At 32.1% G+C, this 14,672-nt stretch overlaps 1 protein-coding gene across 2 annotated transcripts; it reads right to left on the bottom strand.

The window, feature by feature from the left end:
- Window positions 1-11,213: 11,213 nt before the first annotated feature.
- Window positions 11,214-12,624, bottom strand: LOC120274151 (zinc finger protein BALDIBIS-like). Of its 2 annotated transcripts, none has more exons than XM_039280908.1 (3): window positions 12,241-12,624; window positions 11,758-12,169; window positions 11,214-11,674 (listed from the first exon to the last, which is right to left on the bottom strand). In XM_039280908.1, the coding sequence occupies exons 1-3, from the start codon at window positions 12,530-12,532 to the stop codon at window positions 11,488-11,490; spliced, it is 891 nt and encodes a 296-aa protein (XP_039136842.1). In that variant the 5' UTR covers window positions 12,533-12,624; the 3' UTR covers window positions 11,214-11,487. The 2 variants fall into 2 exon arrangements, with proteins under 2 accessions (XP_039136842.1, XP_039136843.1); XM_039280909.1 differs by having other exon boundaries at window positions 11,214-11,671; window positions 12,241-12,622.
- Between the last annotated feature and the right edge of the window lie 2,048 nt (window positions 12,625-14,672).

Below are 14,672 nucleotides of genomic sequence, written 5' to 3'. Positions count from 1 at the left end.
AACCTTTTTCTTTATTGACTTTCTAAACATAAAAAACATACTTAAATGTTTACTTCTGTACTTTTGAGTTTTGAGGACATGTCTTCCATCCAACACATAAGCATGCCATCAAGGGTATGAAGACAGGCTCAGTGAATGGTTGCCCCATGTGTGTTTTGTAACAAGTACAATGGGGTGGTAGAAGCCTCTGCTTGCCCTCACATTATATATTACTATATTATATACAATGTGTGTGTGTGTGTGTGTGTGTGTGTGTGTGTGTGTGTGTGTGTGTGTGTGCACTATACTTTCTTTTAGTGAATATTAAAATATAAATAATTCCCCTAGCAGCATTGTACTCTTTTAAGTCCCATGTATGAAAAGACTCTCACCATGACTTGTTTTCTCTTTTTTTGAAAATAAAAAGACTGGCCTTTAGGGTTTCCTTAAACTCTGGAAACCTAGGGTTACCCTAGGTATAATGACCAAAAGAGTCATGGATATCTCTTGTGGCTATGTTGTGTTTGTTTTAGGGTTAATGTTGCTTAACTGTTAATTTCTTGATTAGCCAACAATGTTATGTTGAACTAGAGGGTTTAAAAGTTTTTCCTTATAAATTTGATGTTTAATTAAAAGTGATTTGTCATTAAGGGTTCAATGATAATGTTTAAATGGTGTTTTACTTATATAACAAGATGCTATACATTAAAAATTCGGATGCGGTGGATAATTATCTGTCAAGTGAGACGTGTCACACGTTATGAGTTTTGGCCTGACACGTTTTAAGCCAATTTCCGTTTCAAGTTCCTTTTTCTCCATAAATAGGGTATTCCTTCGCCGTTTACCCCTACCCCTTATTCCTTATTTTTCTCATTCAGTCACAGACTTTTGCTTGTGTCTGAGTGAAAAAATCAAGTTTTTTCCGCTCTCCTACTTACTCTGTAAGTATCTCAATCGTCATTTTATACTTTAAATCTCTTTAATTTCTCAATTTTGTATGTGATTTACATTTCCTGCCCCTTTCTTCCTCTGTTTCTTAAGTCACAGGCTTCTTCTCTGCTTCAATCTGAGCGAAAAAGGGTCAAATCTTTTCCGCTCTCCTGTTTGCTCTGTAAGTATCCTAATCGTCCTTTTATACTTTAGATCTCTTTAATTTTTCAATTTTTCAATTTTTTTCTGTGATTTATGTTTCTATTTCAAGATTTTTTTTCAACTTTTCAGACCATAAATTTTTATTTTCTGATGTAGTTTTAAAGATCTAAATTAGATCGATGGCTAGATATTAGCCAAAGATCTATGATCTATGTATGTTTTTCGGTTGTGGACTTCTGTCGATGTTTCCAATCAGGGCTTTTCTCTTTTTAGAGTTAAGATCTCCGATCTTTTACTATTTTCATTCATATGTGAAAAAAATTCTTTCAAATCAAATTTTACCGATCTTTGATGATCGAAAAAAAATTAGATATTTTTAGAAAAAATCAATTTTCTTTGAGTTTTCTAATGACAAACTATATTGACAAGGAGGTGATTTCTATTTTTTTTTTTTTACTAAAACTTTTATTTGTGGGGTGATTTCTCTCATGCAACTAATAAAAAAACTTGCATAATATTTTATAGATCTTAAATAAATTTTTTTTCTTTGAAAATATTTTATTGAAGTCATTTCTTTCAAGTTTCAGATCTAAAAGTTTATTGAAAAAATTTTAGAGTTTTTTTTTTCTTGTGTCCATGTTCAAGACCTTGTGTAGATCTTTAAAAATCTTTGAGGTCTTCCAAAGGTCTTTTAGGTTGATAAGAAAAAAAAAAGTCTCCCATTTTTTATGTAGTGTATGTGATCTTTGTGAATTAAATGATTCTCTTTTAACATTTTGTGAGTGTGTCACGGCAAGGATGGCATGCAAAGGAGGATGGACTCACATCTATCCATCCATTTTCTTGTCAACATGCCATTGAGATTATCTCTTTCTTTTCTCTCTTTTTTTCTTGAAAGTGATGCACTGCACCATAACTCAAGACTTTCACACACTTAGGCCAGTCATGCCACGTGTGATTGCCTTTTGTGTAGTTTCCATAAATAATTTTTAATCTATAAAAAGAAAATACATTTATTATTTTTTATTTACTTTCCATCCATTGCACACACATTAATTGCCTCATTTCTTTATGGGGTGGACTTTTCACTTGGCTATCTTCATCTGTTTTTAAAGATTGAATGCATTTTGAATTTAATTTATAATTCATTTATGCTTCCACATTTACAATTATTTCTTATTTTTATAAATCATATTGACATTATAATATTATATAGAAAGAGAGGACCATGGTTAGTGATGGTAGACTAGTGCTAGAAAAGAAATAATTATAAATGTCAATATAATATTATAGAAAGAGAGGACCATGGTTAGAGAGGACCATAAACTTAAATCAATTCTATCACTCTCAACAAGTCTTCTTTTACTAATAGGGCCATTGTTTATATCTTTGGCATGTTAGGTTAGGGATGGAATACTGAGGTGGGGATTAGTGGTTTATACCTTGCTAAGGTTAAAAATTTATATAAAGTTAATTATATTTTAATTTAATTATTATAAATTAAAATAACTATTTAAAAATTATAATTTGATTTTTTTTTAATTAATAATAAGCTTTTATTTATTTTATTAATTTAGAATTTAATTAACAAATATATTTAATAAAATAATCAAATTACTCAATAGAATCATTTTAGAGCATTTGATTGGTACTTTTAAGTCATTTATGACTGAGTTGGCAGAAATGTTTTTCAAAAAAGAAAATATCACTTGCTATTTTATTGACAAATAATATTTTTTTAATGTTTTTGGTTTTACTAATTATGCATTATTTTTACGAAATTGATGGTTTATTAGGATGGCTGAAGAAAACTTTCGTGAATTTCTCCTTGCACCCTTCAATCCTACCAACAACCACTATAATGAAGAGATCCCTGAACTCAATCCTCAAACAGGTGAACAACCTCAGCATGGTCGAAGACCGAGGAGAAAAAGGAACTCTGCTGGAAACCCAGGTAATTCTTATTTAAATTTTTTATTAGTAATTAAAAATCTATAATTCATTTAGCATTAAACCTGAATTAATGAAACAGACCCTAATGCTGAAGTGGTGGCATTACCACCAGAGATACTGATGGCAACAAACCGGTTTGTTTGTGAAGTATGCAACAAAGGCTTTCAACGTGACCAGAATCTCCAATTGCATCGTCGTGGTCACAACTTACCTTGGAAGCTGAGACAAAGGCCAGCTGGGAAAGAGGTGAAGAAAAAAGTGTATGTATGCCCAGAGGAGACATGTGTGCATCATGATCCTTCCCGCGCTCTTGGTGATCTCACAGGAATCAAGAAACATTATTGTCGGAAGCACGGTTTGAAAAAATTGAAGTGTGAGAAATGCAATAAGATATATGCTGTCATTTCTGATTGGAAAGCTCACATGAAGATTTGCGGCATTCGTGAGTACAAGTGCGAGTGTGACACAATTTTCTCCCGGTTAGTTAACTTTCATATTCATATTTATAGACAATAATTATTTCATATTAAATTAGTAATAGAAAAAATATATTTAACACTATATATAATTATATTTATGTATAGTTTAAATACATAGCAATTATATAAAATAATAACTCCAATACCATATTAAAAATATAACAAAATAATTTAGATGCAATCATAACTTAAAAACAATATTTCAAGTAATATTTTACGAATATAAAAACATTGCACTGCTACCATATCAATACTATAAAAAGACAATAACTCTGATACCATGTCGAGTACTAAACATTTAATAATTATGACACTATATCAAGAATAATGAATAACTAATTTTTGGTATATGATTTTAGATTTATCTTTCTATTATTTTTTGTATAACCAGGAGAGATAGCTATGTGGCGCATCGAGTTTATTGTGAGGCTGCGATAAAAGATATAATGGAATCGTCAGAAAATACACAGAGGCAAGAGGATATGGAATATCCTCATCAGAGGGCTGAACAACCTGAGTCAGAGTCTGAGCAAGAGCGTGGGCTTGAACTACGGCTACAACCAGATATAGAGATGGGTTTCTCAAGGTATAATAGTATGGAATACAACCATCAAACTCCTGAACAAGAGACGCATTCAGTCCATCCAATATACAACAACATGGAATACATCTCTCAAGCTCCTGAACAAGAGACTCAGATACATATTCCAATGTATAACAACATGGAATACACCCCTCAAGCCTCCCAGCAAGAAGAACATAACTACACCAATTGGTTGGATACCAATGCTTACTCAACTCCATCCACTCACAATGATAAGAACAATGGCATCGATCTCAATGTCACTACCATTCCAACTACCCCTGAATCACCTTCAGTCATCAACTATGGCATCACTTATCCTCGTTCACTAGTTCCAACCATTGATGGAGGATCACTTCTTTTCTCTCAAGCTTCGCACAGCAACAACAACAACATCAACTTTGGTACTATTTCAACTATTGAATCATCATCAGTTGGCATTTATCCTCATTCATCAGTTTTGACCAGCACTAGAAGATGCAATCTCTCTCTTTCGTCTACCTACACTAATAGCAACAATGGTAACATCAATATTGCTTCTATTCCTGCTACTACTGAATCATCTGCAGGTATCAATTATGGTGGCACTCATTCTCATTCACTTGCCCCAATCAACACTAGAAGATCCGATTTCTTTCCTGTATCCACCCACATCAACAACAATGTCAACTCTGACTTCACTGCAATTTTGGCCACTGAATCTTCAGTCGTCAATAATGGTGGCACTTATCCTAGTTCATTGGCCCCGATTACAACTAGAGGATTTAATTTGTCACCTTTATCTATCCCAGTCACCATTGGAGGAGGATTTGACCCTTCTTTGCCATTAACCAACAACAACATTAACCTCAACTTGACTACTATTCCAGATACTGAATCATATCCAGTCATCAACCATGATGGTATTTATCATCATACATCGATACCAAACACTACTAGAGGATTCGATCTATCAATGATCAACCCATTGTTGACTCTGAGCCAAAGCAATAATGACAACAACAATGTTAACATCTCTGAAGTTAATATTCCCAACTCATCAATGAATCAGCTCCAGCTCAATAAGTCACTTTCAGAGGTATGTTCATCAGTAACTAGCATGATTAAAAAGGCAACAATGGTTGGGATTTTATTTAGTAGTCCAAAATATGCACCACTTCTGACACAATCAGTAGGTGATACACTTACTACAAATAATAATAATGCCGGTGGTTATCAACAGCATCAATATTTCTCAGAAAGGCAGCAGGATATGAGCTTCCAAAAGTTGTTGCTTGGACCATATCCTAGTGATGAAGATATGGTTGAGGTTGAACAAAGCACGGGCTTGGACAAGCATGGGGTTGGCAATGATCAAGTAATGCTACATGTATCAGAGCAGACATCCAATATAAATGTAGGTATGCATGGAATACTACCTGTATCAGAGCAGATATCTAACATAGAAGTAAATATCCATGGAGTTGGTGGTCAAGCAATGATGCCAGCATTGAAGATGGGGACAAGCATTCATGAAGCTGGTGGTCAAGCGATATTACAGTCACCAAACACAAGGGTGGATATACATGAAGTTGGTATCCAAGCACTAGGGCGAGATCCACGTATGGGGATAAGCATACAAGAAATTGGTGTCCAGAACATGTTACCGATACAAAAGCCAACACCTAAAATGGGGATGGGCATTCAAGGAGCTAATGCTCAAGAAAAGTTATCAGTACAAGAGCCAAAATCAAATAAGGGAAAGGGCATTCAAGGAGATAATGTCCAAGGTATACTACCGATGCTGAAGCCGATGCAGAATATAGTAATGGGCATGCAAAGAACCGGTGTACAAGGAATATTTACCTATGCGGGAATCGACGCCAAATATGAGGATGGGCATGGAAGAAGCCGGTGTCCGAGGAATGTTGAAGGTACCAGAGCATACGCCAAACATGGGGATGGAAATGCATGGAGATGGTGATCAAACAATGTTGTTTGCACCAACACTGACTCCTATAACGCACATGAAATATATGACCAGAGACTTCTTGGGCCTTGGAGGAAGGGTAGAGGAAAGGCTCATGGAGGAAAATGGAACTAGATTTGGCTCTGTGGAGAATGATTTATATGGCTATCCTTTCATTGATGGTGGCCATGGCTGCAATTAGAGAGGTATTGCATCTACCATAAGATTTGGTTTCTTTGTGTTCAGTTTGTTGCATGGACTTCTAGCAAAAGATTTGGTTTCTTTGTGTTTAGTTTGTTTTTATAATAAGCGCAAACTGTGCGCATGTGTGTCTCAGACTCTTGTTGGTTTTTCTATGTTTTAAGTTTATGATTTGTCTGTTATGATACTATCCATGAGACTTGTGAATTAAGAAAATGGGTAGTTTTGTTGCGCTTGATGAAAATATATAAAAAGAAGGTTAAAGCTTATGCCATTGGTTTTCTAAATTTATGTGTTAGCTTGTAAGGAAATGCAGGAGGATGTGGATGGTTGCTTTGAATGCATTGATTTTAATATTTGATTAGCTAAGAAAGGATTAGGAAAGGAGTAGATATGTAAAACAGAATTGTAGCTTTTTTTTAAAAAAAAACTAATTATTGTATTAAAATAGAAAGGAGAAATGTTTCGTGGTAAGTAGATTAGAAATTGTAGTTAATAAATTTACAATACAAAACATAAAATAAAAATAGTAATCGTCAAGGAGGAGGAAATACCCAATTTAGTTTCTTTCTAGTCATCAACATGTCTCTAAAAGTATGTTAGATATTTTTGTCTAGCTAGGGATGCAAAATTCTTCATTTCAACTTCTTTTTATCATCATGGTTTATAATTTTTATAAAACTATTTAATAGTTTTAAAAATATATAATGTCACAGATAAAAAATCACATCTACATTAATTGTTAGTCATTGTGCAAGCATTACGTACTAATGTTCAAATTTTAGGAAAACCATTTGATAATGAGAGCAAATTGAACATGTATAAAAGTTCAACTAAATTTTGGAAGAAAAAGGATAAAAGATCCATATTCCTCAACATATTTAAAGCAATATTCAACTATCATATTTGTGATGAATTAAATATTTTGCCTAACTAGAATTATGTATTATTTCATTTTACACAATGAATTTTTGTTTAATGGTAATGATAGTTTTGTTCATATAATAATTCACATTCAAAAATCACAATACATTATTAAATAATATCATGAGATTTAAAATTCAACTAGAAAACAAGATAATGGGGATAAATGGAACATAGGTATAAACTAGTGCAAATACAAAATTTAAAAAGACAAAGTTTAAGCAAGTTTTTTTTTTCATTTCTCTTTTTATATAAAAATGTAAATTTTTCTTGTTATTGTTTCATATCCTTACTCTAATTAATTCAAATATAAATTTGATGACGATATAATATCATGCAAAATTAAACTTTTGAATTAATACTTTTATGATTGATCTCAAACTAATTTTTTTAAATTATAAGATTCTAAATTTATCAGTGTATTTTCAAAAATACTAAGTAATACCAAAAAATTTAAACTTATTTGAAACTGAATAATCTAATAAATTGTAATATAGATTTTAGACTAAATCTTAAAAGTAAAAGAATATTTGTATAAGGTATGGTCAATTGTATCCCATGAAAAACAAATATATATATATATATATATATATATATATATATATATATATATATAGAGAGAGAGAGAGAGAGAGAGAGAGAGAGAGAGAGAGAGTAAGAAAAGTGTTTTATATTATAAAGAGTATCTTAAAATGCTTATGAAATATTATATTGTACTAAATAATAGAGTTTGTGATAAACAAGCTTGTCAAATTAAATTTACAAATTTTTTTAAAGATAATGATAAGGTTTGGGTCAAATTAATTAAAAGTAAATACAAGATTGTGAGTCCTTACCAACCCTCCAACAACAATTATCTATTTTTTAAATCTATCTTGATATTGACATTTTTTATATACTTATATAGCTCATGCATGTACACTGAGATTTGGTTTTTTTATTAATATTCCTATCGGTTTCAAACGAATATAAATTGAAACTTTATTTTTTTATACTTATATTTATTTATTTTAATTGTCACTTATATCTATCTCATTTGCATTGATACTTGGTTTTTTTAATAATTCTATTTCTGACCTCATTATTGATACTAGGCTCTTTAATATCTATATCTATTTTATATGCATTATTACTTGGGTTTTTGATATTCTTATCTATTACCCTTATACTTAGCTTTATGAAACTCATATCTATCACTTTTTAATTTACATTTCTCCACACCAATATTTGGATTTTTATAATACTACTATTTGTCTTATTTGCCATAACACTAGATTTTCTTTTTATACTTCTATCTAATCTTGCACTAATACTTTTTTTTACTCTTACCTATCTCATTCTATCTCTCATTAGTATGAATTTCAAATAAAGTAAAGCCTATTGTTAAATATGCAATTAACCTTAGATAATAAGTGAGATTCCAAAAAAAAAAAAAGTAAAAATATCATTGTGGATATTTATATTTAAGTTCGAAGTAATAGTTTCTAAGACAAACAAGATATTGGAAGGTCATTTTGAAACCTAGTGTTGCACTGAAAACTAAGCACTTTTAGAAGTGCAATGCATCATGGATTAAGGTATAGGATTTGGAGAGCATCTCAAGGTGAATAGTTCCCTAGAGTTGATTACATATCAATGAGTGAGTGTAGTATTCATGATATTAAAATCAATTGGTCTTTGATTTTGTTTGTATATGGAAGAATAGATGTGATAAAAATATCAAAAACAAATTTTGGAGGTGATACTGGTAACAATAGTAGCCTTTTTACTACATTGGAAAGTATTTTAAGAAACCCCCATTACTAATGAAAGGAGGGAAATAATTCAATGTCAAGTCCCTTTCAAGTGGTGATTCATCTTTTATGATCTCTTGCACTTTCATCTTATCTCCTTTGTTGGTTGTTTATCTTATGTGTATACTATTATTTGTCTAATTTGCTATGATTTTTTCATACTCTTGCTTGTCTTCTTTGCATTGATACTATTATTTGTTTGTCTTTTATGTTCTTGCCTTTAACTTAAATTAAGATATAGATATAATAAGTGATATCAGTAGTTTTTTTTTCAAGGAGAATTTCAGAATAAATGTTATTGCTATAGAAAAAGAATGGAACATGTTTTTGGGTTCCAAAAAGAGTTAAACTGTCATTGTGGATATTTACATTTACATTAGAAGTAATAGCTTTTATGACAAGTGGAATAGTTGGAAGGAGATTTTGATACTTTGTTGCACCCAAAGTTAGAGATTTTTTATTTTCATGATAGAATTTAAAAATTATAAGAGTTAGAATTGAAAAATTATAATAAAACTATTTATAGTTTATATATTGTAAATTTTAACACATACAAATCCTTATTGCATTAAAAAAATATATAATTATGTAAAAAAAAAAAAATCTATTGAGTCTAAAATTTAGAATCATAAACAATAGCTACATATAATGAGCTCATACAACAATGTTTTCATGAAATTAATTTTCACAATAATTTCTTTTATATATTATTTTTTTCTCACTAATCAAACAAAACTAAAGAGTGCAATTACTCATAAATCAATCGAAATAATCAAATGTAAACAGATTTTGACCGTTCAAAATAGAACAAGAGAAACATAATTAATTAAGAACAACAATATTTTCAATCAAACTAGATAAATTTCATACTTGATACAACTAGTGTCACAAGTTAATAATGGCAAGGGTGACAAAGGGAGCTTTGTAGTTTATATAAAATACAATACATTCCATGTAGATTATAGTAATACAATATATATATATATATAACAAAATCAGATAAAAATTGCCAACACAATATGAACCGCTCTGAGTGAGCAAGCCAGTATCACTGACAACATTTAAAGAATAAAAATCCATCCAATCCAAAAATCTTCACACTTGCAGTGGGTGCTATGCGAATGTGAGAACATGTTAAAGATGATGTAACTAAGCAAATCAATCTCATTGACAATGAGAACAATAGGGGCGTTCACTTCGGGGGAATTGGGTGGAAGTATGGAGAAGTGATCTGATTTTTCTCCCATTTCTGATGTTTATTTGTGTTGAAGTGAGGAAAATTGCACTTCTTCCGTTTCAGACTAAAGTGGATTTTGAACTAACATTTCAATATTTTTTTTACTGAAGTGAGGGTAAGTGAACTAATACATAAAAATTCACTTCTTTTCACTTCCAAAAGTCATTTTTGAACTCAGAACTTCATCAAACACCTAAATTCTCCGGTTTTATTCTCACTTTCCGACAAATGAACATCAGAACTATTAGAAGTGATATCATCACTTCCCCTATCTCAAGAAAATGACACTTCCCCCACTTACGCTCGGTTCCCTGAAATGAACGCCCGAATTACAGGCCTCTTCACTCCCTACCTTCACATTTACAGCAAGAGTTGTGATTCATGAGCAGCGAGAATGGGAGCTGCACAACTCAAAGACAATGTGAATGGGTAGATCAGTCTTTTCAACATTATCACCACCACCACCAACAACAACATTTACAAAACAAAACAAGCTTCTTCACTTCCCACCTTCACATTTACAGCAAGAGTCATTAATCATGAACATCACATTTACAACAAGAGTTATGACTCATGAGCATCACACTTACAGCAAGAGTTGTGATTCATGAGCAGCCAGCACAACTCAAAGACAAGGTGAATGGAGATCAGTCTCGTCACCACTGCCAACAACAACAACATTTACAAAACAAAAGCTAATCAAATGCACCACTTCATTTCAACAAATGCTATGCTTCAAAGAACAAGAAGCAAAATAGAAAGGTGGATTCATGAAAAGGAGGCATTCAAGCAGAATTCAAGTGCTTTGCTTCAAGAACAAGGAGCAAAATATAAAGTGCATTCATTTGAGCACAAAGGTTGTCATTCAAGCACAATTCGGTACAGCTTCACTGGAACAACAAGTGCTATGATTCAAGGAGAGGGAACTTGTCATTCAAGCACAGTTTACAACAGCTTCATTGATACAAATACTATGCCTTCAAGTACAAGGGACTAGTGAACTCAACGAAGGGGGAACTTGTCATTCAAGAACAATTCAGAACAGCTTCACTGGTACAACAAGTGCTATAATTCAAGTACAGAGAGCAAAAAAGGGAAGTGAACTCATCAAAGAGGGAACTCGCCATTCAAGGAAAAATCCAAAACAGCTTCAGATATCTAATTGGTAACCAATACAATGCCCAATCAATATCACCATAAAAATCCCACCTTTCACCATGGAGGAACTCTACACAAGCCACACTCCACCCTCAGAGAGAGTCAAGCAGCCATCTTTCTCTACTACAACAGCATCAGCATCAAGCAATCCCTTTTTGTTCATCCTTGGTTCCAGAAATGGAGGAGCTCTGCCCCCACAAGCTCGGAAACAACAACTCATTATTCACAGTGTTTGTTCTAACCTTGCAATCAATTCTCTCATCACCATCATCATTATCACCCAAAGACTCACAAGACGCCCTATGAACAACAAAACTATCCCTCCTGCTTCTCAAGAACCAACAAAAATCCCAACTTTCAGCATGACAGGGAAGCAGTACCTAAAAAGAGAAGAGAAGGATGTTGTGTACCTGGAGAAGAGCGTCCCACAAGCGCACTCGTACTCGCGGGTGCCGCAAACCCTAACATGTGCCTTCCAATCAGTGCGCACAGCGTACCATTTCGAGCACTTGTCGCACTTCCACTTCTTCTCGCCGTGTTTCCGGCTATAGTGCTTCTTGATCCCAGTTAAATCACTGAGAGCTCGAGATGGATCGTGAAACACGCACGATTCCTCCGGGCAGACATAGACCCGCTTCTTCGTCGTTGTGGCTACCTCTGCGTCCTTGGAGCTGGGGGTGGCACGCCAGGGGAGGTTGTGGCCACGGCGGTGGATCTGGAGATTCTGATCGCGGCGGAACTCGCGGCCGCAGACCTCGCAGGTGAAGGAGCTCGCCGTGAGGAGCGTCCGTGGGGACAGCGCCACCACCTCGGCCTTTGGATCTGGAACATCGAAGCATCGAATTAGAGCATGGCGATGGAGAGATGGACGGAAGGGAAGGGAAGGGACTTGCCTGGAGTTCCCGGAAGGTTCCGCTTTCGCTTCCGCTTCTCTCCGGCGGAGATGGAATTAAGGTTAGGGTTAGGGTTTGGTTCCGGGGATTCGTGTACGGACATCGTCGGCGGGTAAAAGGACGCCGGTGAACACGTGTCGACCGATAATTCGTTGGGATTAGGTGAGATGAAATGGACGGGAGTGGGCGGTACGATATACCTGCGGAGCTTCGGAGGTTCAATCAATCTAGCACGGTATTGGACCAGCTCCAAGAAACTCGCAGAGAACAACGGCCAACTTGGGTTAACCATAACCACCACTCATGACTCTTAATGTGAAATAGTTAATATATATATATATATATATATGGGAAATCATCTTTTATGAACATCTAATTATTAATGGTTGGATTGCGATGAATAATAGTACTGTATGTTTTATTGTTTTAAACAGTAATTATTATATTTTTTATTATATTAAGTATTGTTTATCAATGTTAACTGTTGGTTCAAAATCTAACCGTTAATAATAGACGCCCATAAACTTCTTATCTATAAGTTCTATATATATATTTTTATCTATGAATTCTCTATATATGTACAGATATAATTATTATTATTATGGTACGTAATTTGCATAATATTAAAAAATATATATAATTTTATATGCATAATTAATTTTTTATATTATTTCTATATGTATGTAATAGTTTAAATTTGCATTACGGGAAAATTGATATCTGTAAATTTATATAGGTTTTAAGCTTAAATTTAAATGCTAATCTATCATATTGTCATTTTGCATTTCGCAAGGTTGATATTGTTATAAGTTAAAACTTTGCATTTAATTAATAATTTTAAATTTTTCATATGAACATATGGATCTCACAGCCTAAGTTATAACATCACGTGTTTTGTTTGATTTTTTTTTAAAAAAAGAAAAATAAACAAGTTAATTGGAAAAATAAATCATAAAACAAATATTGATGGACAAAGGTCCCAGTATAGGAGTGGGCTTGTAATCTAATCTTGTACCATTAAATAAAGGCGCATAACAAGATAATTAATTCTTGACTATGCATTGCAAGATATTAACACAAGAGATCGATGTCTCAAATCCATCAATAATGAATGCGAGTATTATATAAATGTAGACAACAAGTGAGAGTGGTAGCAATTAGGAAATAATTATCAAGGAAGATCTTACGTAGTATTTATGTGGGGTAAAAATACAAGTTATTTTGCATTTCAATTAACATTATATATTATAGATACATATATATATATATATATATACATATATGATATTTTAGAAAAAATAAAAATATTTGCTTACGTCAACAATCTTTTGATTTATTGATATTTTGTCCACTGTGTAGAGTGTTTGTGCTCTATCTAAGAAGTAAATTCTAACATCAACTCACACGGGATGAAGATACTGATATGTATTAATTAGATCCATACATGTGCATGGCCTGAAGTAGCTGGTCCATTTTATGAAAATAAAATGTTTGCTTACAAATCAATTATTTATATGTTCTTAAATCGTATCACATGCAAGCAAATGTAATATTCTAATAATTTGATTTGTATTTTGATTTGCATTGATGCTTGGATTAACAATCTTTGTTTTCAATGTAGTCAATTATTATATATACATAGTGACAGATAGTATTGCCGGATGGTAAATTGTCATGTCAATCATATATATATATATATATATATATATATATATATATTAATTATGAAACGGATATTATTGACTAAAATGATCATTAGCCTAGGAACACGTATATAACACGATTATGACACTGCAACTCGATTAATAAATATATTATTATATATAAAAATTAAATAATTACCCATGATTTTGAAACATATATTTATATAATGCAATATATATACATAATTAGTAGAAAATTATAGATATATATTATTTATTGATTATCAAATAATCAAATATTAATATCACCAGCCTAATTTTTTTTAAAATAAATGACTAAATCACGCTTTTATTCAAACATCATCATCATAAATTACATATGATTTTAAAATTTATATTTTAAATATAATCATTTGTATTACATTGTTATAGGTATTTTATTGTTACATATTAACACATATTCATATCATAATCATCCGTTCTTGCATCTTTGATTTTTTTATTGACAATTAAATTTATTTTATTAGCTTACATATTATAGTTAATTTTTATTTAGAGTGTCTAATGAATCTATAAAATAAATTTAGACATTTTTTTTTATTTTTTGAAATGAATAAACCATTTATATTAAACTCAGAGATCTCTTTGATTGTCAGTAGTTTTGAAGAGAATTGGCATCCGATATATATATATATATATATATATTTTAAATAATAAAATTCAACTTTGAAAATGAGAACATGAAGCCAAATAAAAAGCTAACCATCCAATATAAAAGTAGGCTAGAAA

The sequence above is a fragment of the Dioscorea cayenensis genome, chromosome 12 (assembly GCF_009730915.1).
Source record: "Dioscorea cayenensis subsp. rotundata cultivar TDr96_F1 chromosome 12, TDr96_F1_v2_PseudoChromosome.rev07_lg8_w22 25.fasta, whole genome shotgun sequence".
NCBI classification, from domain to species: Eukaryota; Viridiplantae; Streptophyta; class Magnoliopsida; order Dioscoreales; family Dioscoreaceae; genus Dioscorea; species Dioscorea cayenensis.
This window is presented reverse-complemented; position numbering and strand designations above follow the sequence as displayed.